The sequence below is a fragment of the Dermochelys coriacea genome, chromosome 11 (genome assembly GCF_009764565.3).
Source record: "Dermochelys coriacea isolate rDerCor1 chromosome 11, rDerCor1.pri.v4, whole genome shotgun sequence".
NCBI classification, from domain to species: domain Eukaryota; kingdom Metazoa; phylum Chordata; order Testudines; family Dermochelyidae; genus Dermochelys; species Dermochelys coriacea.
The window spans coordinates 6,728,586-6,755,161 of record NC_050078.2 but is presented as its reverse complement, the minus strand read 5'-3'; the positions used below and the strand labels follow the sequence as shown (position 1 = coordinate 6,755,161).

Genomic DNA, 26,576 nt, shown 5'->3' with positions numbered 1-26,576 from the left:
GCTTTCAAGAAACATGCATTTATTTAAAAATATTCCCTCCTTTGGATAAATACATGCAATATAAAGGATTAAATAGAATTCTATCTGTCACACTACAGTTCTTCAGAGTAGCAGCCGTGTTAGTCTGTATTCGCAAAAAGAAAAGGAGTACTTGTGGCACCTTAGAGACTAACAAATTTATTAGAGCATAAGCTTTCGTGAGAAGCTTTTGCAAAATGCATCCGATGAAGTGAGCTGTAGCTCACGAAAGCTTATGCTCTAATAAATTTGTTAGTCTCTAAGGTGCCACAAGTACTCCTTTTCTTTTTGCGACTACAGTTCTTGTAAAAATAAGCATATACCATGCATTTCAGAATAACTACAGGTATTCAGAGTAGCAAGGAACAGTGTTGCAATATGCACATGTATTCAATAGCAGCCTGATTAATATATTTTAATACAAAGAGGCATGCAACATATGGAAACAAAGTTTGACCCAGATCTACATTAGTAGAAAGCTTGTAAAATTGTCAACTTGGAGTTGTAATAGACAACAATAAATTGAAGGCTGTTGAATAAATAGTGAAAGGCTATCGTTAAAAAGACTTGCAGAATTGAAATGTTACAGTAAAAATCCCTGGATAAAATGGCTTTTTTTGTGATGGGGCTCAATCCAAATACTGCTAAAGCTATGTTGGATCTACTAAAGTAGTCAATATAATTCTGATCCATATAATTCTGGTAAATCTGATTTCTGGAACGGATTTACCAAATTGAATTTTTGTTTGCCATAAACAAATAAATAGATGAAAAAGGACTAATTACTATAATAAGACTAGGCTTCTTCAGAGCCCCATAAACTCTCAGCCTGGAGCTCTCGATGTAGATAATTGTAGCTTAGAAGAAATATCTTTTTTTGTCAAATGAGATTTGTTTTATGGCAGGTGTTTTGATCTGGGCATTAAAGTACGGCTGTGCAGCAGGGAAGCACTTACTTTCAGCAGGAAGTCCAAGAGTTTGCAGCACAATATAAAGCCCGCTGAGCTGCTTGCAAGATGCTCAAGACGAAGGGCAAGCATTTGTGTTACTTTATATTAATAAAACACCGTAATGAGTACAGACATCCTAAGCAGCTCCATGTAAAATTAAAAAACAAAACCAAAACATACTGATCGCAGAACACTGGGGTTTTTTAAGTGCTATTTTCACAACAATTAATTTTTTACTGTTTGTACATTTTGCTGTATTCTTTTCAGTTTATTTTTGGGACTCCAGCCTGGGAACCATATGATCCTACAGCTGGTGTCTCTCTAGCATTATAATTTGTTGCCATGGAGAAGATGAGCTCATGTATCAGGCTCCTTTGGCACAGAGGCTGATGAGAGACCCTTTTCCCCTAGTCCTTTCTGCCCACCTCCAACTTGCTATGAACAATAGAGAAATAATGCTGGAGCTGTGCAGAAACAAGAAGCAGATCGGCATATCTTTCCTCCAACATGTGCACAGAACTCCCATCAAAGCCAATGGGAATTGGGCAGGAGGAATGAGGGACGAATATCCCTCTTAGTTGTGATGCTGTAAACTGCTAAGCACATGGAAAGTTCATTAATCATCTCATCCTCATTTTAATATGGGAGACATGGTGATCTCATGCATATTTTATCACTTTAGAGAACACCATCAAAGAATGTCTAAATAGACTGGGTGTAATAAATGCCACATTCTGTCTAGTTTATAATTACCCAGCACTGTTAATAAAAGAGATTCATCTAAATATGCCTGCAGCACAGTTTCCAGAGGAGTTTTAACCCCCCTCTACTCATATTTCATCCCCCACGTTGCAGCGCGTGCTGTACAATTTTCTTGTGCATAACTGCTGGCATATGCTCCCTGGAGTGTGTGTGTCACAAGAGAGTGGCAGACCAGATGGCAGAAGAGGAAGTGCCACACTCCAAATGTGCCTATAAATTATATATTTCAATACGCGGAAGGGGGGAGAATCCCCGGTGAATAATGTGGGGAATAGAAATGTATATGCATAGCCTTTCTGGTAGTGCTTGGCAATCTGTCTTCAGGCCACTCATGTAAATAGATGCTGCTTGTGTTCAGGAAGAGAGAAAATATTTACCTTGGCAACCCCTGTACCACCTGGTATATATTTGGGCTGCCTGGACCTTGGGTCCAGCCCTGCAGGAGAAAGCAGGTGCTGTGAGCCTGTCTATTCCTTAACTGGAGCAGGTGAGTGGGGAGAGGCAGGGAAATGCTTTGGGACTGCCTCAGTGCAGGGGCGTCGTAATTTGCTGTTGCTACAGGTGAGCAGCAAATTACTACCTGCCTGGAACAAGGAGGAAGCCTTGAAGGAATTCCTTGTCTGAGGCGTTGTGCTTTCTGGGGCAGCTCCGAGGATGGTGTGTGGAGCAGCTGTTGGTGTGTCAAGAAGTGGGGGTGTAGCAGCAAAGACCATTTTGGAAAGCAGGATTCTGGATTGCATGGGTCAGGACAGAGTGACCAGCTGGAACTGCGGGACAGCTCTCGTGGCTGTGTTTTTACAAACTGGTCAGTGATGCCAAAGTCTTGAGGATGTCATCCCCTCCAGAAGAAGTGCTGGGCTGGGAGGTTGCTGCTCCCTAGTGCTGTGTTGTGAGCTATCTTGTTGCTGCTTGAGTGCTTGTAAAGAATAGATCGGCAGACTGAGCTAAGCTGAATGCTGAGCGTGTAAGTGTGTTTAAGGAAGTAAGCCTGTATACGCATCTAATTAAAGTAAGCAAGAGAGCATATAAGCATCGGTGTGCATGTCTCAATCAGAGGAATATATACACTTCTTTTTCCATATACTCACTGGAATGGGGGAAAATGCTCCTCTTTCAGAGAGATGGCTGAATTCGGTTATCAGCCACTGTCACCTTTTATGAGCTCAGCAGCTTCCTGGGATGGTCTTGGTAGCATTTTCAGCTCCTGATTTGTGCAATGTGCTAATGCATATGTAGCAGGGTTGTAATTGTTCTTCAAATGTATGGTTATATTGCTCTTGTCTTCATGGCCGGAAATCCTCAGAACATCTTCAGTTAGTTTTCGCTGCTTTTTTTTTTTTATTCAGTCCATTTTCTTAGATACCCTTTTAGTTCCATGAACATTTAATAGGAGTTGAAATTGTTTCTGTTGGGTCCATATGAAAGTCTTTCAGCTCTTAAAATAGTTTTCATGAAATTGAAATGATTATTAAAGCGTCTTTAAACTTAAATGGTCATCAAAGAAGATGTAGTCTTTTCTTCTTACCATCCTTGGAGAGTTTCTTCTTGTCTTTCAAGTTTGCTAAGGAATTGCTTAAGCATTGCCAGATAGCAAATTAATTTTCAATTCATATAAATATTGTTATACTCAAATTGCTTCTTTTATTAGTAACTGGTGACAACATCAAATGACCTTTCTATATTCGTACCTAAAACATCTTACTGTTCATATAACAATGGTGTCGGGAAGTTATACGAACGACTTGCATTTAGATACCAAATATTTGTGAATGAGCATGTGAGTGGAAGCTTGTACCATCCTCACAACAATGCCTTTATGAGTAAATGAATTAAAAAAAACCCAAATACCTTCTGTAAAACATTTCTAACCATAAACACTTTCATTAAAGTGTAAAGAATGAAGACTATACAGTGTTTGTTTATAAAGAAATCCATTCCAGTAAGGATACTTCTAGAATTTTTTGTTGGGGCTTAAAAGTGAAGGTTTTTCTTTTTCCTAAGAGTCCAATTTTTATGATTTCGTTTATAGCTTTGCTAACACATCCATAAGCATCAATCCTCTTTGGAATATCCTGAATAAAGAACATCCTCACATTTTTACACAACCAGATCTCTTTTTATAATACATCTTACTAAATGTGGTGGGGTTTTATTTTTTTTTTTTTTAGATAAAGATCATGTCTATACCAAACTGTTATATTATAGAAGGGGGCAGTGTCTTGTTCTTTGGGAAGGCCCTCTTGTTGGTTGGTTGACTTTTGACCAAATTATCTCTACTTTTGCAACCTACCATTTGTAGTACATTTACAATTTGCAATTAAAGACAGCAATCAAGCATTCTATACAAGGTACAAATCACCGTAGCTAACTCTTATGTGCATCTTTCAAATCTTGCTATAAAAGAAAATAGAAGAGAATGTTAAAACAAAACAGGAACTATAAAGTTGCATCCCAGAATCTGTACAAATAAATGTTGCAGTAATAAATATGGTAATAAATGCATTTTATGCCTAAGAAGACGTAATCCTTTTTTTTTTTTGATGCTTGGTGACTGTCACTGGTTCAGAGAAAGCAGAGATTGCCAAGGAATTTCCTTAATTAATGTGGACTTTTCATTTAATTAAATAAGCAACCAAAACCATAAACACGCGAGCTATTATATTTGCCAAGCATCCTATATATGGAAATAATTGTAAGTGTATCTTAAATTTCAGTAATGTTGGGGCAAGCTTGTAATAAACTAAAATTATAAGATTAAATTAGTTTTATTAATGACCATTTAGGTGCCAATGTTGAACTCCTATGCCACCTTTCTCTGATTTCTCCTAGGAGCTGGTGGTTGGTCCCCATTGGAATCTAATCCGCAACAATGGCTTCAGATTGATCTGGGAGATAGAGTTGAGATTACAGCAGTCGCCACCCAAGGCAGGTACGGAAGCTCTGACTGGATAACAAGCTACATTCTAATGTTCAGCGATACAGGACGCAACTGGAAACAGTACAGACAAGAAGACAGCATCTGGGTATGTCTAAGCTTTTTTTTTTCCAGATCAGTTGTTACAATTGAACTTGGCAAATTCCAGTCAGATTTGGCCCCTGATGTTTAGGTTAATACTAGTTTGGGGTTTGGGCAAACAGTTTTTTCTTTATTTTAACAAGTTCCTACTTTGGAATAGATTTGGAAGCAGAATGGTTTAGCGGTGAGACCGGGGACTCCAACACACGATGACTATTCTAATCCCCATTAGACCACTGATTCTCTGTATCATGTTGCATTATGGACTGAGCTAGATTGTGCTTCAGGCTATGTGAACACTCAGAGAAGTGAGAATCTTCCTTATGGTTTTGTGCATGGTGGACTTTGCAATTGGGCTATGTTGGGATAATTAAACCAGATTAGAGGCTATTAGTCGAATGAAGTAAAATCTCATCAGAAACGCCAATATGTAGTAAAATATTGCCTGGAAAAGTAGAAAGGACTTTGCAAAAATCCTTCCCGTCATATATGAATATTTGTCTAAACTATTATATATGTTTTTCCCCTACTTGCTCTACCATACACCATGGGATCAGTGTCCTACATAGTACTACACTGTGTGCTGATGCTCAGTAAAATATATTCTGAAAATAAAGGATAAGATTCAGCTATGTGATGAGTGAACTTCAAAAGTTCAGATACACTCCTCAGCTTCTTTGGAACATTTTGCTGAAGGAACCATCTTGTAAATTTCACAAGAGCAGGTTATTCCATGAAATTTCCAGAATTTGGTGATTACAGATGAGCAGGGCTGCAGTAATAATAGTGTTATGTCTGTATTTCACTTCCACTTCTGGATAAATCCAGGAAATATAGAAGCATCCACAATATTAAAAGAAAGGAAACGGGTACCCAGTTCTCATTTGCACTGTTTCACTGTGTGACTTGGAGAAAGTTATTTATGCTCTCTGTGCTTAAAGTTAGAAAACTTATAAACAAAAGATGGGCTTAAAATGTAAAATTTAGGCCCGATTCTCCTCTCACAATTACATAAATCGAGAAGACTCCATTCAAATCCAGTTAAACCACTCCTTTTAAAGTTGAGTGAAATAAGTGCAGGGACCATTTGCAAAATTCAGCTTTTGATCTATGTTTGGACTTTGAACACTAAAAGATTTGGGTCCGGTGTTTGGACCGTCTTAAGTTTCTCCAAGAATCCAAAATTATTCAATGTTTCCTGACCTCCTACAGCTGGTTCGGTATTTTATAAAGAGTTATTTTTCATAAGTGTAAATTAATTTGCATTTCAAGAAATTATTTTTTTTTCAAAACATGATTTGTTAGCACTGAACTGGCCTCATTTTCAAAAACGTAGAACCAATTTTTCCTTTAGTAAAAGTTTTCTTCTAAAAGAGGAACTTAAAAGACAGCTGGTAAAATTTACAGTAGCAAATCTTCATGCCCTAAGGATCCAATTTAGAGAGTTTCTGATCTGGCACTGAGTCTTGCATACCACAATAAGAATATGCCCAGCAGGCATTTAGCAGTAGATCAGGATTTATGAAGGAGCTGAACTTTCTCACATTACTAAATAATCAGGTGTGAAGGTGCTTCTAGGAAAAACCTTGTGGCACAACTTCCAAAACCTCAGTAGGTCTGCAGACTTCCTATTTGAAGAGCAATGTTATGAAGTTTTGTGGTGCAAACAATTTTAGAACAAATATGAGATTATTTTTATAGAATGGAAATGTGAAATAGAATTTGGGTAAGAAGAAGAAAATGGTTTTGGTATTTTCCTGCTGCATGATAGCTTCCTAAACTCAAATGTTTATGATGTGACACCCAGTGATGCAGGTTTAGGTCCCCATTCCCAGGGTATAAGAAGAAACTTGGGTTAAGTTACAGCTTCACTAAACTTTGTTTGAACAAGAGATACAAAATACACACAACAAAAATCTAAATGATATGAAACATGTTTGGTTTGCCATTTCATTACAAACTCAACGTTCAGCCTTGCTTAATAGAAAATCTCACTAAGGTTCAAGAACTTTTACAGCTTCTGGTAGAAATAGTGAAATCAAGCAATATTTTTAGCATGATTTTGATCCCAAATCAAGTGAAACTTGGTGATTGGCATTGAGTTTCTCCTTGAGTGTTTCGGTTGTTTATCCTGTAAACTCAAGGAGCATGAATCCTGCGGAAAGAGAAACCCAAAAGAGGTTATGACAAATGCAGGAGACAGAGGCTGCTCTAATTTAGGCTCTGGTTTCAGGGTCTCTTACGGTCCTGGGTAAGCATAGAATCATAGGACTGGAAGGGGCCTGGAGAGGTCTCCTAGTCCAGTCCCCTGCACTCAAGGCAGGACTTAATTTATGTCTGCACTAAAGACCTTACAGCAGCACAGCTATACTGAGGAATCTGCACCGCAGTAGGATAGTCTGTGAAGCAACTCTATGCAGATAGGAGAGAGTTCTCCTGTTTATGTAATTAAACCATCCCAACGAGTGGTGGTAGCTATGTTGGCAAGAGAGCATATCCCACCGACATAGCACTATCTAAACTGGCGCTTCGGTCGGCGTATCTTATGTCGGTCAGGGGTGTTCTTTTTCACACCACTGAGCAACATAAGTTTTACTGACAAACATGCTAGTGTAGACATAATCCTCTAGTCTATCCCAGACAGGTGTTTGGAGATTTTTAAGAGCAGGTTAGACAATGAGAGATTCCACAATCTCTCCCTAGGCAATTTATTTCAGTGTTTAACCGCTCTGACAATTTTTGCCTAATGTCCAACCTAAACTGCTCTTGCTGCAATTTAAGCCCATTGCTTCTTATCCTGTCCTCAGAGGTTAAAGAGAACAATTTTAACAACCTTTTATGCACTTGAAAACTTATCATGTGCCCTCTCAGTCTTCCCTTCTCCAGACTAAACAAACCCAGTGTTGTCAGTCTTTCCCCACAGGTCACTGATTTCATAGATTATCAGGGTTGGAAGGGACCGCAGGAGGTCATCTAGTCCAACCCCCTGCTCAAAGCAGGACCAGTCCCCAACTAAATCATCCCAGCCAGGGTTTTGTCAAGCCTGACCTTAAAAACTTCTAAGGAAGGAGATTCCACCACCTCCCTAAGAAACACATTTCAGTGTTTCACCACCCTCCTAGTGAAAAAGTGTTTCCTAATATCCAACCTAAACCTCCCCCACTGCAACTTGAGACCATTATTTCTCGTTCTGTCATCTGCTACCACTGAGAACAGTCTAGATCCATCCTCTTTGGAACCCCTTTTCAGGTAGTTGAAAGCAGCTATCAAATCCCCCCTCATTCTGCTCTTCCGCAGACTAAACAATCCCAGTTCCCTCAGCCCCTCCTCATAAGTCATGTGTTCCAGTTCCCTAATCATTTTTGTAGCAGTGCATGGGATTCTTCCGTCCTAAGTGCAGGACTCTGTCCTTGTCCTTGTTGAACCTCATCAGATTTCTTTTGGCCCAATCCTCTAATTTGTCTAGGTCCCTCCGTATCCTATCCCTACCCTCCAGCGTATCTACCTCTCCTTCCAGTTTAGTGTCATCTGCAAACTTGCTGAGGGTGCAATCCACACCATCCTCCAGATCATTTATGAAGATATTGAACAAAACCGGTCCCAGGACCAACTCTTGGGGCATTCCACTTGATACCGGCTGCCAATTAGACATGGAGCCATTGATCACTACCCGTTGAGCCCGACAATCTAGCCAGCATTCTATCCACCTTATAGTCCATTCATCTAGCCCATACTACTTTAACTTGCTGGCAAGAATACTGTGGGAGACTGTGTTAAAAGCTTTGCTAAAGTCAAAGAATAACACGTCCACTGCTTTCCCCTTATCCACAAAGCCAGTTATCTCGTCATAGAAGGCAATTGCCTGGTTCCTCCTATACTGCTCTGACCAGCAAGTGCGAGAGGGGCAGATAGCCAAGACTCTGCTCATTGGCTGCCCACCTGATCTAGGCAGGGATTTTGAAGGCTGGTAGCTCTATTTACCCCAACATAGTTTAATTACAGTATCCACCAACATTTAAAAGGGCACCAGATATATTGAAGCTTTTAGCTTGTGGTACAGCAAGTCTGAAGGCTGGAATCTGACTTTAGGAATCTCTGTGTGCCTCAAATACAGCTGCAATTAGATTACTCAGGCATGACTTGCCCTTGGTGAATCCATGCTGACTGTTCCTGAGCACTTTCCTCTTCTCTAAGTGCTTCAGAATTGATTCCTTGAGGACCTGCTCCATGATTTTTCCAGGGACTGAGGTGAGGCTGACTGGCCTGTAGTTCCCAGGATCCTCCTCCTTCCCTTTATTAAAGATGGGCACTACATTAGCCTTTTTCCAGTCGTCCGGGACCTCCCACACTAGCCATGATTTTTCAAAGATAATGGCCAATGGCTGTGCAATCACATCAGCCAACTCCTTTAGCACTCTTGAACGCAATGCATCCGGCCCTATGGACTTGTGCTCGTCCAGCTTTTCTAAATAGTCCTGAACCCTTCTTGTTACTCTTAACATCTCTTGCTAGCTGCAACTCCAGGTGTGATTTGTCCTTCCTGATTTCATTCCTGCATGCCCAAGCAATATTTTTATACTCTTCCCTGGTCATTTTTCCAATCTTCTATTTCTTGTAAGTTTCTTTTTTGTGTTTAAGATCAGCAAGGATTTCACTGTGAAACCAAGCTGGTCGCCTGCCATATTTACTATTCTTTCTACACATCAGAATGGTTTGTCCCTATAACCTCAATAAGGATTCTTTAAAATATAGCCAGTATAGCCAGCTCTCCTGGACTCCTTTCCCCCTCATGCTGTTCTCCCAGGGGATCCTGCCCATCAGTTCCCTGAGGTTGTCAAAGTCTGCTTTTCTGAAGTCCAGGGTCTGTATTCTGCTGTTCTCCTTTCTTCCCTGTGTCCCTTCTATCCCTTACCTCCTCATGTTTTCTAGGCCTTTACTAATTTTTGTTGCTCTTCTCTGGACTTTCTCCAATTTGTCCACGTCTTCTCTGAAATGTGAAATCCAGAACTGGACACAATACTCCAATTGAGGCCTAATCAGTACAGAATAGAGTGGAAGAATTACTTCTTGTGTAATGCTTACAACACTCCTGCTAATACATCCCAGTCTGATGTTTTCTTTTTTTGCAACAGAGTGTTACACTGTTGACTCTCATTTAGCTTGTGATCCACTATGAACCCCACATCCCTTTCCACATCCCTTTACTCCTTCCTAGGTAGTCATTTCCCATTTTGTATGTGTTTGCAACAGGGTGGATTTGATTTAAATCAAATTTATTTTAAATCATGATTTAAATCACTAGTCAGGAAGACTCTGTTTAATCATGGTTTTCTACATAAAAGTGCATTCTTGTTGGTTGTTATAACCTTAATACATATTCTTCACTACTCAGAGATAGATGTAGGTTTCATTTTTAGAAGGTGCACACTATACATTTTTAAACAATTATTTATTTTGAAAACTTTTCAGATTAGTTTTACAGCTATATCAGAAAATGAATGATTGTTTGGTTATTTCATTTAGCAAAGGTAATTGAAGATATTTATGAAGTCATTGGGAGGTGAACTGTCTCCAGGTTAATCATTAATATTTGGTGGATTTTTTTGCCATGCTGTATTAGGAGGAGAATATCACCAGACAGACATTTAAATAGTTTTATTTAACTAAAACAACAACATTATGTATTCTGGATTTTTTTCTTCAACAGCAAACATATAATATTTTAACAAAACAAGTATGTCTCTCGCTTCTCACATTTATCTCCAGATGACTTGTCCAGATATGTTCTGCCCCCAACAATCTTCTATTCATTTAACCTTTTGAAACTTCGGACTTTTAGAGAGAGGTAAAGGATTGACTCTGTGTACACAAATTTGCGGAGGGACAATAGAGTTGAGGTCTGTTTATTTCTCACCTGTATTTATTTATTTATTTTATCTTATTTCTAAACATTTTTGCTGTTAACAAGCATGTTACCTCTGGGGAGACACATCCACAATTTGAGAACTGAAAAACTAAACATCTCTAATGGTATCTTCTAGACTGAGCACTGAGTCCCGTTGGGTAGATAAAAAGATTAACCTAAATAATCTATGCAGAAACCTGTGGAACCCCATAAAATTGGGTCCCTAATCCATGAACTATTGGAACTAATTTACAAAACTTTTCTTAAACATTACATAAATATATTGTCTCATACTATAGAATTAGAATTTATAATCCCTACCATGATGAGACACTATAGCTCAAAGATGTATCTTAATTAAAACTATCTTTAGATAGGGTTTTTTTTTTTTTGCTCAAAAAGCATTTGATCAAAAAAATCCAATTTAAATTAAAAAAATCCGATTTTTTTTAAACATTGATTTTTTTATCCACCCTTGTTTGCAACTAATTATTCTTTCCCAGCTGAAGTACTTAGCATTTGTCCTTACTGATTTTCATCCTGTTTACTTCAGATAATGATTTGTCCAAATCATTTTGAATGTTAATCCTATCCTCCAAAGCACTTGCATCTCCTCCCAGCTTGGTATCATCCTCAAACTTACAAGTGTATTCTCTATACCATTATCTGAATAACTGTGAAGATATTGAACAGAACCAGACCCCTAACTGATCTCTGCTGGACTCCACTTGATATGACCTTCCAGTTTGACTGTGAACCACTGATAACTACTCTCTGGGAACAGTTTCCGACCAGTTATACACCTACCTTATAGTAGCTCCATCTAGGTTGTATTTCTCTAGTTTGTTTATGAGAAGGTCATACAAGACAGTATCAAAAGCCATACTAAAGTCAAGATATGCCACATCTACTGATTCCCCACCTATCCACAATGCTTGTTGTCCTGTCAAAGAAAGCTATTCGGTGGGTTTGACATGATTTATTCTTAACAAATCCATTCTGACTGTTACTTATCACCTTATTCTCGGCTATGTGTCTGCACATTAATTGCTTAATTATTTACTCCATTATCTTTCGGGGTACTGAAGTTAAGCTGACTGCTCTATAATTCCCTGGGTTGTCTTTATTCCCCTTTTTATAGATTAGCACTGTATTTGCCCTTTTCCAGTCCTCTGGAATCTCACCCGTCTTCTATAACTTTTAAAAGATAATCACTAATGGCTCAGATATCTCCTCTGTCAGCTCCTCCTTGATTATTTTAGGATGTATTGCATCAGGCCCTAGAGACATAACATCTAACTTGTCTAGGCAGTTTTTAACTTGTTCTTTCCCTATTTATCTCTGATCCTACCTCATTTTCACTGGCATTCATTACATTCAATACCAATTGCTACTAAACTCTTCGGTGAAAACTGAAACAAAAAGTCATTTAGCACTTCTGATATTTCCACATTTTGCTGTTATTTCTCCCCCCCCCCCCCCCGAGTAACTGGCCTACCCTGTCTTTGGTCTTCCTCTTGCTTCTAATGTATTTGTAGAATTTTTTTTTTTACCCTTTGTCTCTAGCTAGTTTAATCTCATTTTGTGCCTTGGTCTTTCCAATTTTGTCCCTACGGACTTGTGTTATTTGTTTATATTCAGCCTTTGTAATTTGACCTAGTTTCTACTTTTTGTAGGATTCTTTTTTGAGTTGAGTTTCAGATCATTGAAGATCTTCTGGTGAAGCCAAGGTAGTCTCTTGCCATACTTCCTGTCTTTCCTATGCAGTGGGATAGTTTGCTCTTGTGCCCTTAATGATGTCTCTTTGGAAAACTGTCTGCTCTCTTGAACTCTCTAGAATAACTGTAATGCTGTACATTCCTGCTGCACCTCCAAAAATACAGCCTGCATTTGGGGCTGGGAGTTAAGGTAATGTAGAAACCACACAGCAGTTCTGAAGAAGCCTGTGAGACCCCCTCCGTGAGAAGTCCTTTTCCAGCTATTTCAAGGCCCCTTTATAGTGCCAGAATAGCATAAAAGTTCTGTAGCATATCTGAGAATTGGGCCCAAAGGTTCTTTAGCAGACTGTAATAACAGGTTCTTATATATTAGTATACATGATCACATTATCAGTAAAATCCCCTTCTTTACTTTACAGAGATTACAAGGCTTATTACTCTCCTCTGAGGGCATGCATGCAACTCCCATCAAGTTTAACATTAACGAGAGAGCTGCATGATGATAGAAAATTCTGAAGCTGAAGTCAGAGACAAGACAGATTAGGCATTGAAAGCCACTTTTTCCAAACCCATTTGTATTTAAATAATCCTGTTATGAAGAGACTTTGTGATTCACCTCAAACTAGGCTTCAGTATGGATAAATCAGCTGTTTGTGGACACGCTTGCTACTGATTGGGAGACACAAAGCATAAATCTTTTTACTTGTAAAAAAGAAATCCTTTTTTTCAGTGTTTTTAAATGTTGAATAATTCAGAATTTACTTTACCTGCATACACAACACAGCTGGGGTCTGTTAAAGTTGTGTATATCATTGCAACTCTTGTGCATAAGTACACGCAGCAATGCAATCCTGCATTAGTTTAGATAACATCTGTATTGCAAAATGCTTTAGATAGTTAAAATACAAGCACACAGAAAGGTATAAACAACAACAGAGGAAGAATGGGCTTAAGGTGTCTAGGCAAGGGAGAAAAGAGACTTGCTCCGCTAACGTGTGAAAGAAAAACGAGTCTAGGAAGTAGAGAAATAGAAGGAGGCTGTTCCAGATAATAAAAGCTGTACAGAAGAAGGCTCCCGTATCAGCAGGGGTATGACTTTGTGGAGGGACATAACAGAGGACAGCGGTAGAGATAGCAAAGAAGTGATAAGAAGACCAGTTTTGACCCAGGTCCTGCAAAGTCTTATGCATGTGCATGTAGTCAAGCATGTGATTTGTCCCATTGGCTTCAGTGAGACTCCTCATGCATACAACATTAAGTGGGTGCATAAGTGTTTGCAGCATTGGATCCTTAGGCTAATGCAATCCAGAGGAGGGTCATGTTTAATTAATTTGTAAATCTAGTGAAGTGCAGTAAAACTCCTATTTCTGCTGGAACGTCTTCCACATTTGTGGAATTGTTTTGGTGAGTTATGGTGAACGTGAGAGACAGATATTGCAGTATCTTTGGAGGACCATATTGTATCAAGTCTATGAATGGTTTATGTATCATTGTGGGTCAGGGATTGTATGCAGTCTAAGGCAGGGTGTGATAGTGGTGGGGAGTGACCAAAGTTTCTTCAGGAACTCAAAACAGGGGATGGGGTTTAAGGCTTGTGGCTGAAACTGTTAACAGCTCCAGAGAGAGACCTCCCCTGGGGTGACCTGTGTATACTGGTACAAACTGTTTTTTCCAGAGATCAACAGACAAAGAAAGGGCATTTTAAGTAAAAAGGATGAGTTTAAATTGGCAGGTTTCAGAGGGGTAGCCGTGTTAGTCTGTATCGGCAAAAACAAGGAGGAGTCCTTGTGGCACCTTAGAGACTAACAAACTTATTTGGGTATAAGCTTTCATGGGCTAGAACCTACATCATCAGACGCATGAAGTGAAAATACAGGAGCAGGTATAAATACATGAGAGGATGGGGGTTGCTTTATCAAGTGTGAGCTCAGTCTAATGAGATAAATCAATTAACAGCAGGATATCAAGGGAGGAAAAATAACTTTTGAAGTAGTAAGAGAGTGGCCCGTTACAGACAGTTATCATATTAGACTGACCTCGCACTTCATAAAGCAACCCCCATCCTTTCATGTATTTATACCTGCTCCTATATTTTCACTCCATGCATCTGATGATGTAGGTTCTAGTCCACAAAAGCTTATGCCCAAATAAATTTGTTAGTCTCTAAGGTGCCACAAGGACTCCTCCTTGTTTAAATTGACATAGGGCCTACCTTTTGATTCATCGGATGGATAGGACCTTTGGGGTACAGCCCATAAAACTGATGGGTGACCTCTGGTTAGCTTTTAGCATGCATATAGGAATTTTTATTGTTTTATTTAATTTTTTTTTCTGTTATTGCCCTAAGAATAAAATGGGATTTTTTTTTTTTTTTTTTTTTTGCTTTGTGAAGACTGCTTGGTAACTGCTATACACTGTCATAGCTCCTGGAAAAAGATTAATGACAGGTGCTGGACCCCAATGCCACCTGCTGGGGAAATCACAATGTGGTGCAGAGGAACTGTATGTCTTCCCTACCCCCACTTTGGAGGGAGAGAGACATGGGTCTCCACTTGGATAGGTTATGGCAGGAAGCCTAGAAAGTCCTCAAGGAAGGGGTGTGTGTGTGTGTGTGTGTGTGTGTGTGTGTGTGTGTGTGTGTGAAAGGTGCAGTTAACCCTGAAACTGTGACAATAATTTCATAGTGTTTAATATTATTGTCAGATATATTATTATTTTCCATCACTGCTGGAACAGCACCGGGACTGGCAACAGTGTAAGTGCTACTTTGGCATTTTTAGCATTCTGTCTTAAAACCTCCTTGCAAAGTCAGAGAGAAACCCTAGAAGCGTTAGTCTTGAATTGTTTGAGTGCATTTTGCTTGGTTTAGGCTTGGCGGAATTGGATTTTTATTTTTTTTGTGTATAATTTTAATGGATATCAGTTTATTTTTAAGCATTTTTTTCTGTTTTATCAATTTTAAGTATTCATAGTTGTGGGAAATGATGGGGTAGGTCAGACAATAGGGGGACAGATAATGAATAGTCAATGGGACACTGAGATTCAAAAAGTTAAAGCTTTAAAACCTGTAAAACACACATTGTCAACATCACATGTCAGAATATACAAAGTAACTATCCTTAAGTCAAACTAAGTTCTCAAGCAGTATTTTTCTTACATTGTCTATGTGTAGATTTTTATTATCAGTGGACATTTTTTTTGTCGGTTTGTGTGTGTATGGTGAAACTCAGTTACGACTGTGAACCTAAAAGCCCCTTAATGCCAGCTGGCAAAGAGTACACCCAATATTGTCAGAATATTTTGTCAAACAACGTCTTTTAAGGTATCTTATGAAAACAGGACACACACTGGTCATTAATAATATTGTGTAAAATATATACAGTTAGTGAAAAGAATAAGATGTGTGCTGGAAATATGTTCCTAAAATATGTTCAGATCAAGCAATCTCAGTAGAACAAATGCACAAGTTGTGATAGACAAGGGAATGTTGTTTTGCCTATGTCAATTGATCAAGGGGAGTCCAAAGACAATGCAAGTACACTTACATCTGAGGTAAACAAAGTGATTATGCCAATTGACCAGAGGATCAAATCACCAGCAGGGGAGAAGAACTGGGCTTGCTTTTCAAAGAATACATTTCAAAGATTTACTGGACTATAAAACGAAGGGGAGAGAAGCCTTTAATTTTCCATCACTTAGGGAACAAAAGGGACAGCACTTTTTGATTCTGTGAACGTTGGATCCTCTGGCCTGGAGGTGTTGGTAACTTGATGTAAGTGATAAAACTGCTGAGGCAGAAAATGTAATTTGCTGTGATTAGGTATTAGTCCCTAGAAAGTTTGTATTGTTTTGTTTGTAACCATACCTGTCTTTTTCTCTTAACTCAATGGTCTTTATTAATAAACTTATTCTGAGTTTTACTATAAATGATCTCAGAGCTGTTATATTGAAGTATAGAGTGACTCCTCTGCTAACCTAACAGGCTGATGTGTGTACTGTCTTTTTGGAGGCAGCAAGATTAATAATATTTGTGAGCATCCTAGTGAGAGAGACTGGACGCTGCAGAGGGAAATCTCTGGGGAATTCATGAATTTGGGTTTGCTGATTTAAGCTTGCTTTGCAGGTAAGAAACTGGCAGAGTTCCAAGGAGTTTGTTGTTGAGACAGACGGACTGGTACAACAGGTGGCTGACATACAGGTCACGCCTCCACAAAGCTCTCCCTGGCTGGGGCAGAGGTGTAACACATAGTGGCTTACAGTTCTGGGTGTGTTGAGGAAAGTGTCATATGACTACTTACGGATTAAAAATCAAATCCTTCCAAACCTGTTTATAATGACATCTCATTCTGGATGCACTAATCGCCTTTGCATGCAGTAATTATCACCAGTCCAACTGGTATTAAGTACTGCATACCCATGAATTATCACCATCTTAATCACCTCTGCTCTTGTGGAGAGAAGACAGGGAGGAGTCATAGTCTTGTGGCTATGTCCAACTAGGAAAGAAGGTGCTGGATCAGTCCTGCTGTGCCAAATGATGGTATGGCCTTCCAGAAGCTTCCTTCTCAGCTGCTCTTGCACCTTGCAATTCCATGACAGTTAAGTATATGGCAGCTTGTCCTGAATCCCTTTTGGGATCACTGCATGATTAGCACTAATGTGGGGCTGAGCCTGACATTGGGACATGGCTAATCCACTTCTAATTCAGGTTTCAGAGTAGCAGCCGTGTTAGTCTGTATTCGCAAAAAGAAAAGGAGTACTTGTGGCACCGTAGAAACTAACGAATAGTCTCTAAGGTGCCACGAATAGTCTCTAAGGTCCTTTTCTTTTTGTGAATACAGACTAACACGGCTGCTACTCTGAAACCTGTCATTATGCAAGGCACTGAATTTAGCCGTATAGAGTGGAAATCTGTCAATTTAATGAAAAAACTCGTACAGATACAGACAGACATCATCTTCCTCTCCAAATGCAAACAGATGGCCATCATACCGAAAGGACTGAAGGTAAAAAATCCATTACAATCTACATACCACACAGACTATGCTGACAGCTTGTGCCACACACTCTCAAAGAAACTGCGGAACCACCTGATCAACATCCTCTACAGCAAACAGGGAAAGATTAAGAATGAGCTCTCAAAACTGGATACTCTCATAAAGAACCAACCTTCCACACAAACTTCCTCATGACTGGACTTTACAAAAACTAGACAAGCCATTTACAACACACACTTTGCTTCTCTACAAAAGAATATGCTCAAATAAATTTGTTAGTCTCTAAGGTGCCACAAGTACTCCTTTCTTTTTACTTCTAATTCAGATTCACATTCTCAGGCCAATTGATAATCTGGTTCTGAGCTTTTAAAAGTGGTCTCTTGTAACTCATGCATCTTCCAGACATGGTTAGGCAGACCCTTCTAGGAAAGAAGTGATTAAGATTGTTAATAATAATAATAAAATAATAATTTATTTGTAGCACCTAGGAGCCCTAGCTATGGACCGGGGCCCCACTGTGTTAGGCACTGTGCAAACACAGAACAAAAAAACAGCCGCTGCCCCAAGGAACTTGCAATCTAAATATAAGACAAGAGACAACACATGGATACATGTATAGGGGAATACAAGGAGACAATACTGGTGGTCGGCAGAGGGCACAGCACACCAGCAGTCTAACCATTTAGAGACTGAAGTGAGTGTGATATGTGGTATTTTGGTGTGTTGTGCAGATTGCTCGTTACAGTGATGCTCTAAATTCAGTAATGATGCTGTGGAATCACAAAGCCAGTTAATTGAGACACCTACAGTCTGCGTGTTCAGACTTTCCATGCATGCTGCAAAGCTTGTGTTTTCCCCCCTCAAGGCTTCTGTTAAGGGGGGTAGGTTGAAGACCGAGTGGTGGTAGAATATGGTTAACATTGATTACTTTCAGTTTGGAGGACCTTGGCCAGCCAGTTCATTTACGTTCATTGTTTGAATTTCATTTCTGATTTAAGTACTGCATTGTGAGACACATGAAGCTGTAGATTTGTGCCTTCTAATTTATAAACAAATAGTCCTTCAAGCCATTTATAGTTTAGTGCTGTTGACCAGTTCTTTTCCCTGCTACCTAAACGCATGGATTCACAGACAGACTCTGGAGCTGAAGAAGCATGTCATTTATTTGCTGCTTCGTTGAGTGATCAGTCCACCGAAATAGGTTGCAGCATAGGGTTAATGCAAGCACACTCCCACATTCAGGTGCTTAAATACATTTGTAACCCCCCTTTCTCCCTGGGGTTACTCGGGAGCAGGCAACACTCACCTGTGTGCCTGGCAGCCTGATGTTGTTGACGTTAAAGAAGACTCTGAGTATCCCAGTGGTGCAGTTGGATAAGTGGGAATCCTCTATTTATCCCTCTGCTGCAGTCCCTTTATTCCTAAAAGCATTTAAAATTGGTGGTGCCTCCACCTGACTGGCCCCTGTACACACTCAGTGGCGTGCCTTGGGAACCTCCTGGAATAAAGCTATTCTAATAATAATAATAATAATTAATATAATGTGTGGCATGGGTGTAACTCAAAATACCATTTATAAATAATATACTTAAATTAGAATTAACACACGTTTACTTAACTTGAAAAATCAGGGTATAACAGTCTAAGATTAAATGTCACTAATAATTTAAATCCACAGGGAGAAGCTGAATAAAATCAATTAAATATAATATGCAGTAATATGTACAGACATTTACTCTGCTACCATTTACCCTACCCCGCAGTGAACACTCCTCTGGATTTCAGAATCCTAGATGCTTGCTTGGGTCCACTGGAAGATCTGCAGCTGGAGACAGCGCTCTGTTGGTTCTGTGTATCATTCCAGTCAAGGCAACTAGCTGCACAACCGTGCTGACGATTGGAGTTGGCCCCACCAAATGTCAGCAGCTCTGGGTTCTGGTTCGGTGGGATGATCACTGTGCCTCTCCTCAGACTCAGGCTCTCTGCTGTGCCCCTTCCCTTGCAAGTACTTTCCCAAACAAGAGTGGTGGGGTTACTCAGTCCTTCACTGCAGGCCCACCTCGGTTAGCTCCAGGCACAGCAACAGTCTCTGCCCTGGCTCCAGTGAAGCCACCAACCATCTCTGAGGCTTCCCACTCGATCAAAGCCCCAGCAGCGTCCCAGCAGCAGCTCCTGGCTTCCTAGCAGCAGCTCCTGGTCTGGTCAGAGCTCCACAGCAGCAATCTCACTCCTCTTCCCAAAATGGAGTCCACCGCCTGCTCCCCTGCATGAGGAAGTCTCTCCCTCTTTCCCCAAGGCATTGTCGTCTCTAAGGCTAGATTGCAGCACACAAGCTTTTCCCTTGGAACACTCCCAATAAAGTTCAGAGGCTCCAATAAAGGGAGTCTACACATTATTACAAAGTTATTCATTATATATTGTATAAACCCTTTCATGCCTAACACTAAGGTTAGTTTGCTAACTCAGTTGTGTACCTGATTGGATTGCTGACCAAGATGTTCATCTGATTGGCTTGCTGACCCAGTTGTTCACCTGGTCAGGTTTCTGACCAAGCTTTTTACCTGGCTGTTCTCTTTCCTTGCCAGACAAGCAGGCATCTTTTCTCAGGTCCCAACACCTAAAATACACATTCTACGTATCACATCCTACCTATCCCTTCTTTTTCTTGTTTGCATGTATTCATTATCCCATGACTTAGAATCATAGAATATCAGGGTTGGAAGGGACCTCAGGAGGTCATCTAGTCCAACCGGCTGCTCAAAGCAGGATTGGTCCTTTCTTATGTACTTGCTCATTTTTTCCGGTTCAGGGTGTTTCCAGAAAAACACCCCCTGCTTGGTGCACATTAACATTCCTGCAAAATCTGTAGGCTCTTTAGAGCAAGGTGCCATCTGTGTATTACCACTCTTGTCTGATACTTTCATACATAACATCCGTTATTACAGTAACACCACCAGCTGTCTGTCGTCTTTGTCCTGCCCAGATATGTCCATGGGGAGGGTCTTTTGATCCCGGTGACCATTAGTTTGATTATTTCTAGCTGTGTTTTTACATTAATCAGTGTTAGTTGTCATGGCATGCCTATGTACATGCTACTAGATATTGTTTCAGCCCTTAATTTACTTTTATGTAGAGAGCCCCCTAACAGCCATCTGGGGAAAACATGACTTGGGCTGAAAGATGTTAACCACCAATAGCAGCCTCTTCACACACATGCCCCATATATCCTAAAAATATCTGCACATTCCCTTGTTGGCTCAAAATACTGCTGCTGATGGAATCTTCCCTTGCATTTACTACCGTGGTAGCTTGTACTTGTAAGTCTCCCATTTGTATGAAAACCCCAATGTTAACAGTGACTTGTGTTTCTACCCCCATAACCCACTGTATCTTCCCTTGAGCATTTCCTTCCCTCAGTCGGTATATCATGGAAATTGCTGCTCCATTATCTACTAACATTAATCCCCCTGCCCTTCCATTTATGTTTGAACATGAGGCTGCCCCCATTTATCAAATTTAATAAGGCAAACCTGTTGCGGGGTAGCCTCAGGGCAGGGCCTCCTCTATTGTGGGGCCAATACAACCCTTACTTTAACCCAACCAGACCCACTATAGGCCTTCACAGCTCCCCACAGGAGTACACTCACCATCTGTCACGGGCTCCATTCTGAGTCACGGCACCAAACTGTTGACCAGTTCTTTTCCCCACTACCCAGAATGCACAGGTGCAGACAGACTCTGGAGCTGAAAATATATTGTTTATTTGCTGCTTCAGTGAGTGATCAGTCCACCAATCAGGCCAGAGCATAGGGTTAAATGCTAGTGCACACAGACATTCAGTTGCTCGCCTTAAATACATTATTACAAGGTTATTTATTATATATTGTATAAACCCTTTCCTGCCTAATGCTAAGGTTAGTTTGCTAACTCGGTTGGGAACCTGATTGGACTGCTGACCATGTTATTCACCTAATCAGGTTGCTGACCAAGCTTTTTACTTGGCTGTTCTCATTCCTTGCCAGACAAGCGGGCATCTTTCCACATGTCCCAACACCTAAAAGATGCATTCTACGTATCACATTCTACAGGTGCCGAGAGAGAAAATGACCATTTGCAAATGGATTAAAATGAGAAAGAGGTAGCCTGTGCATCACCCCACACCTATAAAGCCTACTTGCTAAGGGGAAATGGATCATTAATTTGTTTGTAGCAAACACTTTCCGAAGATTAGCGAAATAAAAGCGTCCCAGGGATAAAGCCCTAAAGCTGATCCACCCACAGCTGAAAGCCATTTGGAAACCATAACAGTTGGATTGATTGCAGTGTTGTGGAGAGAGGTTACTTTCCACCTGAATTGCTCCCTTAGTGAATCTGATTTGCAGATGGGTTAGATGGGATCAGCTGGGAAAAATTGTTTGCAGAATATAAAATGCAAATATTTTCTTCTTTGATTTTCCCACTGAAACCTGTGTTAATTTCTATGGCCCTTCTGGGTCATGTTCATTTGGACTGAATGGCTTATGGGAGTGGTTAACGAGATATTGGAGCCTTTCGTTCATGAAAAGCCTGTTAAATTCTAACTGAAGGCTAACAGAATGATGCGAACAATATAAAAAGCAACATTAAGTATGCTGCTTGGCACTGAATGGGCAAAGAGAACCACTGCCATCCCTGAGGGTTGTCCTTCCAGGCAAAGGCCAAGATTTCTTGACAAGGCACCATGGGTGAAGCATGCAATGCATCTGCCCACAATGTGCCTTTTTCCTGGACACCTGGAAGACTTCAGATTACAGCACCGTTCATAAGGATTGGGCTACACTAACTCTTCAAGCCCTCGATCCTTCTTTGCAAGTTTGTCCTTTCTAATGAATATCTATATTTTGGATAGCTTTACCCCAGATGTACTACACACTTACCAAACTCTTCTGGTTTGACTGGGACTGTGTAGGTTTTCAAAGGTTATATATTTATGGTTGTACCCACTTCATGCTGAACACTCTCCAAACACCAAAGGATGGTTCCTACCCTGAGGAATTTATGGTCAAAAAGAACACACCTGTAGGCTGTGGTTATTGGAAACAGAATGGGAACTAGAATGGACAAACTACAGACAAATCAGCCTAAGTCTGTGTAGGTACCATGGCAGTGTGGACTTTTTCAAGAAGGAACTGAATACAGACAAAGTAGGGGATAAGTGCAATCAAAGGGAGGTGGTATTGCATGAAGGGAAGAGTGTGAGAAGTGCTAACAAAAGGATGGACAAGACTGGGAGCTGTGTTTGGGAGGGGAGGAGGAGGGAATTTAATTGGAAGCCTGATGAGGGAGATGAGTCGTGAATGAAGAGCTACCCAGAGCTCTGAAGGGGGTGACAAGGAACTTAAATGTGCAGGTGTCCAGGGAAGAGTATAAAAATATTGCTCGGGCATGTAGGAAAGATACCAGGAGGGCCAAATCGCACCTGGAACTGCAGCTAGCAAGAGATGTCAAGAGTAACAAGAAGGGTTTCTTCAGGTATGTTGGCAACAAGAAGAAAGCCAAGGAAAGTGTGGGCCCCTTACTGAATGAGGGAGGCAAGCTAGTGACAGAGGATGTGGAAAAAGCTAATGTACTCAATGCTTTTTTTGCCTCTGTTTTCACTAACAAGGTCAGCTCCCAGACTGCTGTGCTGGGCATCACAAAATGGGGAAGAGATGGCCAGCCCTCTGTAGAGATAGAGGTGGTTAGGGACTATTTAGAAAAGCTGGACGTGCACAAGTCCATGGGGCCGGACGAATTGCATCCGAGAGTGCTGAGGGAATTGGCGGCTGTGATTGCAGAGCCCTTGGCCATTATCTTTGAAAACTTGTGGCGAACGGGGGAAGTCCCGGATGACTGGAAAAAGGCTAATGTAGTGCCCATCTTTAAAAAAGGGAAGAAGGAGGATCCTGGGAACTACAGGCCGGTCAGCCTCACCTCAGTCCCTGGAAAAATCATGGAGCAGGTCCTCAAAGAATCAATCCTGAAGCACTTAGAGGAGAGGAAAGTGATCAGGAACAGTCAGCATGGATTCACCAAGGGAAGGTCATGCCTGACTAATCTAATCGCCTTTTATGATGAGATTACTGGTTCTGTGGATGAAGGGAAAGCAGTGGATGTATTGTTTCTTGACTTTAGCAAAGCTTTTGACACGGTCTCCCACAGCATTCTTGTCAGCAAGTTAAGGAAGTATGGGCTGGATGAATGCACTATAAGGTGGGTAGAAAGCTGGCTAGATTGTCGGGCTCAACGGGTAGTGATCAATGGCTCCATGTCTAGTTGGCAGCCGGTGTCAAGTGGAGTGCCCCAGGGGTCGGTCCTGGGGCCCGTTTTGTTCAATATCTTCATAAATGATCTGGAGGATGGTGTGGATTGCACTCTCAGCAAATTTGCGGATGATACTAAACTGGGAGGAGTGGTAGATACGCTGGAGGGGAGGGATAGGATACAGAAGGACCTAGACAAATTGGAAGATTGGGCCAAAAGAAATCTAATGAGGTTCAATAAGGATAAGTGCAGGGTCCTGCACTTAGGATGGAAGAATCCAATGCACCGCTACAGACTAGGGACCGAATGGCTCGGCAGCAGTTCTGCGGAAAAGGACCTAGGGGTGACAGTGGACGAGAAGCTGGATATGAGTCAGCAGTGTGCCCTTGTTGCCAAGAAGGCCAATGGCATTTTGGGATGTATAAGTAGGGGCATAGCGAGCAGATCGAGGGACGTGATCGTTCCCCTCTATTCGACACTGGTGAGGCCTCATCTGGAGTACTGTGTCCAGTTTTGGGCCCCACACTACAGGAAGGATGTGGATAAATTGGAAAGAGTACAGCGAAGGGCAACAAAAATGATTAGGGGTCTAGAGCACATGACTTATGAGGAGAGGCTGAGGGAGCTGGGATTGTTTAGTCTGCAGAAGAGAAGAATGAGGGGGGATTTGATAGCTGCTTTCAACTACCTGAAAGGGGGTTTCAAAGAGGATGGCTCTAGACTGTTCTCAATGGTAGCAGATGACAGAACGAGGAGTAATGGTCTCAAGTTGCAATGGGGGAGGTTTAGATTGGATATTAGGAAAAACTTTTTCACTAAGAGGGTGGTGAAACACTGGAATGCGTTACCTAGGGAGGTGGTAGAATCTCCTTCCTTAGAGGTTTTTAAGGTCAGGCTTGACAAAGCCCTGGCTAGGATGATTTAACTGGGACTTGGTCCTGCTTTGAGCAGGGGGTTGGACTAGATGACCTTCTGGGGTCCCTTCCAACCCTGATATTCTATGATTCTATGATTCTATGAGGTGCATTTGCTGATTGCAAGGCAGTGGAGGGGATTCACAAAGGAGCATGCTGCATGAAACTGATGGGCAAGGAAGACAGTTTAGTGGCTTCATTGTGTATATGGACTGCATAGGGGCAATGTGTGTACTTGGGAGGCTAGGGAGGAGGCAGAGGATGCAGTAGTTGAGATGGGATGCAATGAGGGTCTGAGGGAGAGGTGTGGCTGTGGGGAAGGAATGATAAGAACTGATCATGTTGCTGCTGAGAAGGAAGAAGAATTAGGATTTAGATCAGACCTGGATTTCCTGGGCTGCTGGCGGGATGACTTGTCTTTTTCTAAAGCTTAGTTCCTGCCACGTGATGGTGCTGTTCTGAACAGGGGGATGAGTTCTCTCTCTCTACTGCTGCTCCATATGCTTAAAGCACACACAAGAAAGGCAGAGGCAGTGCAAAGCAGCTGGACTGGGGTTGATGGTCTAAGCCTCTGCCTTCCTCCAGCACTTACTCTATACTGTACATCTCCACGACACCCAGACAAGAGAAGAGGGAGCTTAGGGGGGAGTCTGAATTCTACCAAACCTTTGCCGATTTCTGAAAAGCTCTGGATGTGTTAATTATTTAAACACTTTTTGTAAGTCCCCCAGCGCTATGGTTTTCCCAGGGAAATACTTCAGTTTGCATTGAAATGTCTCTACATGAATGAGGCGATAGCTATTTTACTCATGTTTTAGAAGGAGCAAACACTTACACGAGACGTGCTAACATTTATCTCATCCAAGAACAGAGGAAGACCAGTGTCGCTCACACTTCTGGCCTCAACTGCCTACTTACCTTAAAAGGAGACAACAATGGAAACTTATCAGGGCATCAAAAGGTCTAGTAATTACATGACAAACTGAACCTTTGGGTGAAGGTCTGATATTCCCCAGAACATACACATGTGTAAGTTTGCTGAATCAGGGCCAGAATGCAGCGATTTCTACTATGTGTGGATAAACACCATCCTGAAAATACCATCCTAGCCACTATGGATGTAGAAGCCTCTACACCAACATTCCACACAAAGATGGACTACAAGCCGTCAGGAACAGTATCCCCGATAATGTCACGGCTAACCTGGTGGCTGAACTTTGTGACTTTGTTCTCACCCATAACTATTTCACATTTGGGGACAATGTATACCTTCAAATCAGCGGCACTGCGATGGGTACCCGCATGGCCCCACAGTATGCCAACATTTTTATGGCTGACTTAGAACAACGCTTCCTCAGCTCTCGTCCCCTAATGCCCCTACTCTACTTGCGCTACATTGATGACATCTTCATCATCTGGACCCATGGAAAAGAAGCCCTTGAGGAATTCCACCATGATTTCAACAATTTCCATCCCACCATCAACCTCAGCCTGGACCAGTCCACACAAGAGATCCACTTCCTGGACACTACGATGCTAATAAGCGATGGTCACATAAACACCACCCTATACCAGAAACCTACTGACCGCTATACTTACCTACATGCCTCCAGCTTTCATCCAGACCACACCACACGATCCGTTGTTTACAGCCAAGCTCTACGATACAACCACATTTGCTCCAACCCCTCAGACAGAGACAAACACCTACAAGATCTCTGTCAAGCGTTCTTACAACTACAATACCCACCTGCTGAAGTGAAGAAACAGATTGACAGAGCCAGAAGAGTACCAGAATTCACCTACTACAGGACAGGCCCAACAAAGAAAATAACAGAACGCCACTAGCCATCACCTTCAGCCCCCAACTAAAACCTCTCCAACGCATCATCAAGGGTCTACAACCTATCCTGATGGATGACCCATCACTCTCACAGATCTTGGGAGACAGGCCAGCCCTTGTTTACAGCCCCCAACCTGAAGCAAATACTCACCAGCAATCACAAACCACACA

At 41.3% G+C, this 26,576-nt stretch overlaps 1 protein-coding gene across 1 annotated transcript in view; it reads left to right on the top strand.

Moving 5' to 3' along the window:
* The first annotated feature begins 4,564 nt into the window (after window positions 1–4,564).
* Window positions 4,565–26,576, top strand: part of CNTNAP5 (contactin associated protein family member 5) — a 310,836-nt gene continuing 288,824 nt past the window's right edge. The window contains 1 exon segment of the mRNA XM_038421715.2: window positions 4,565–4,753. Within this exon segment, the coding sequence (XP_038277643.1) occupies window positions 4,697–4,753 (57 nt within the window). The 5' untranslated portion in view covers window positions 4,565–4,696.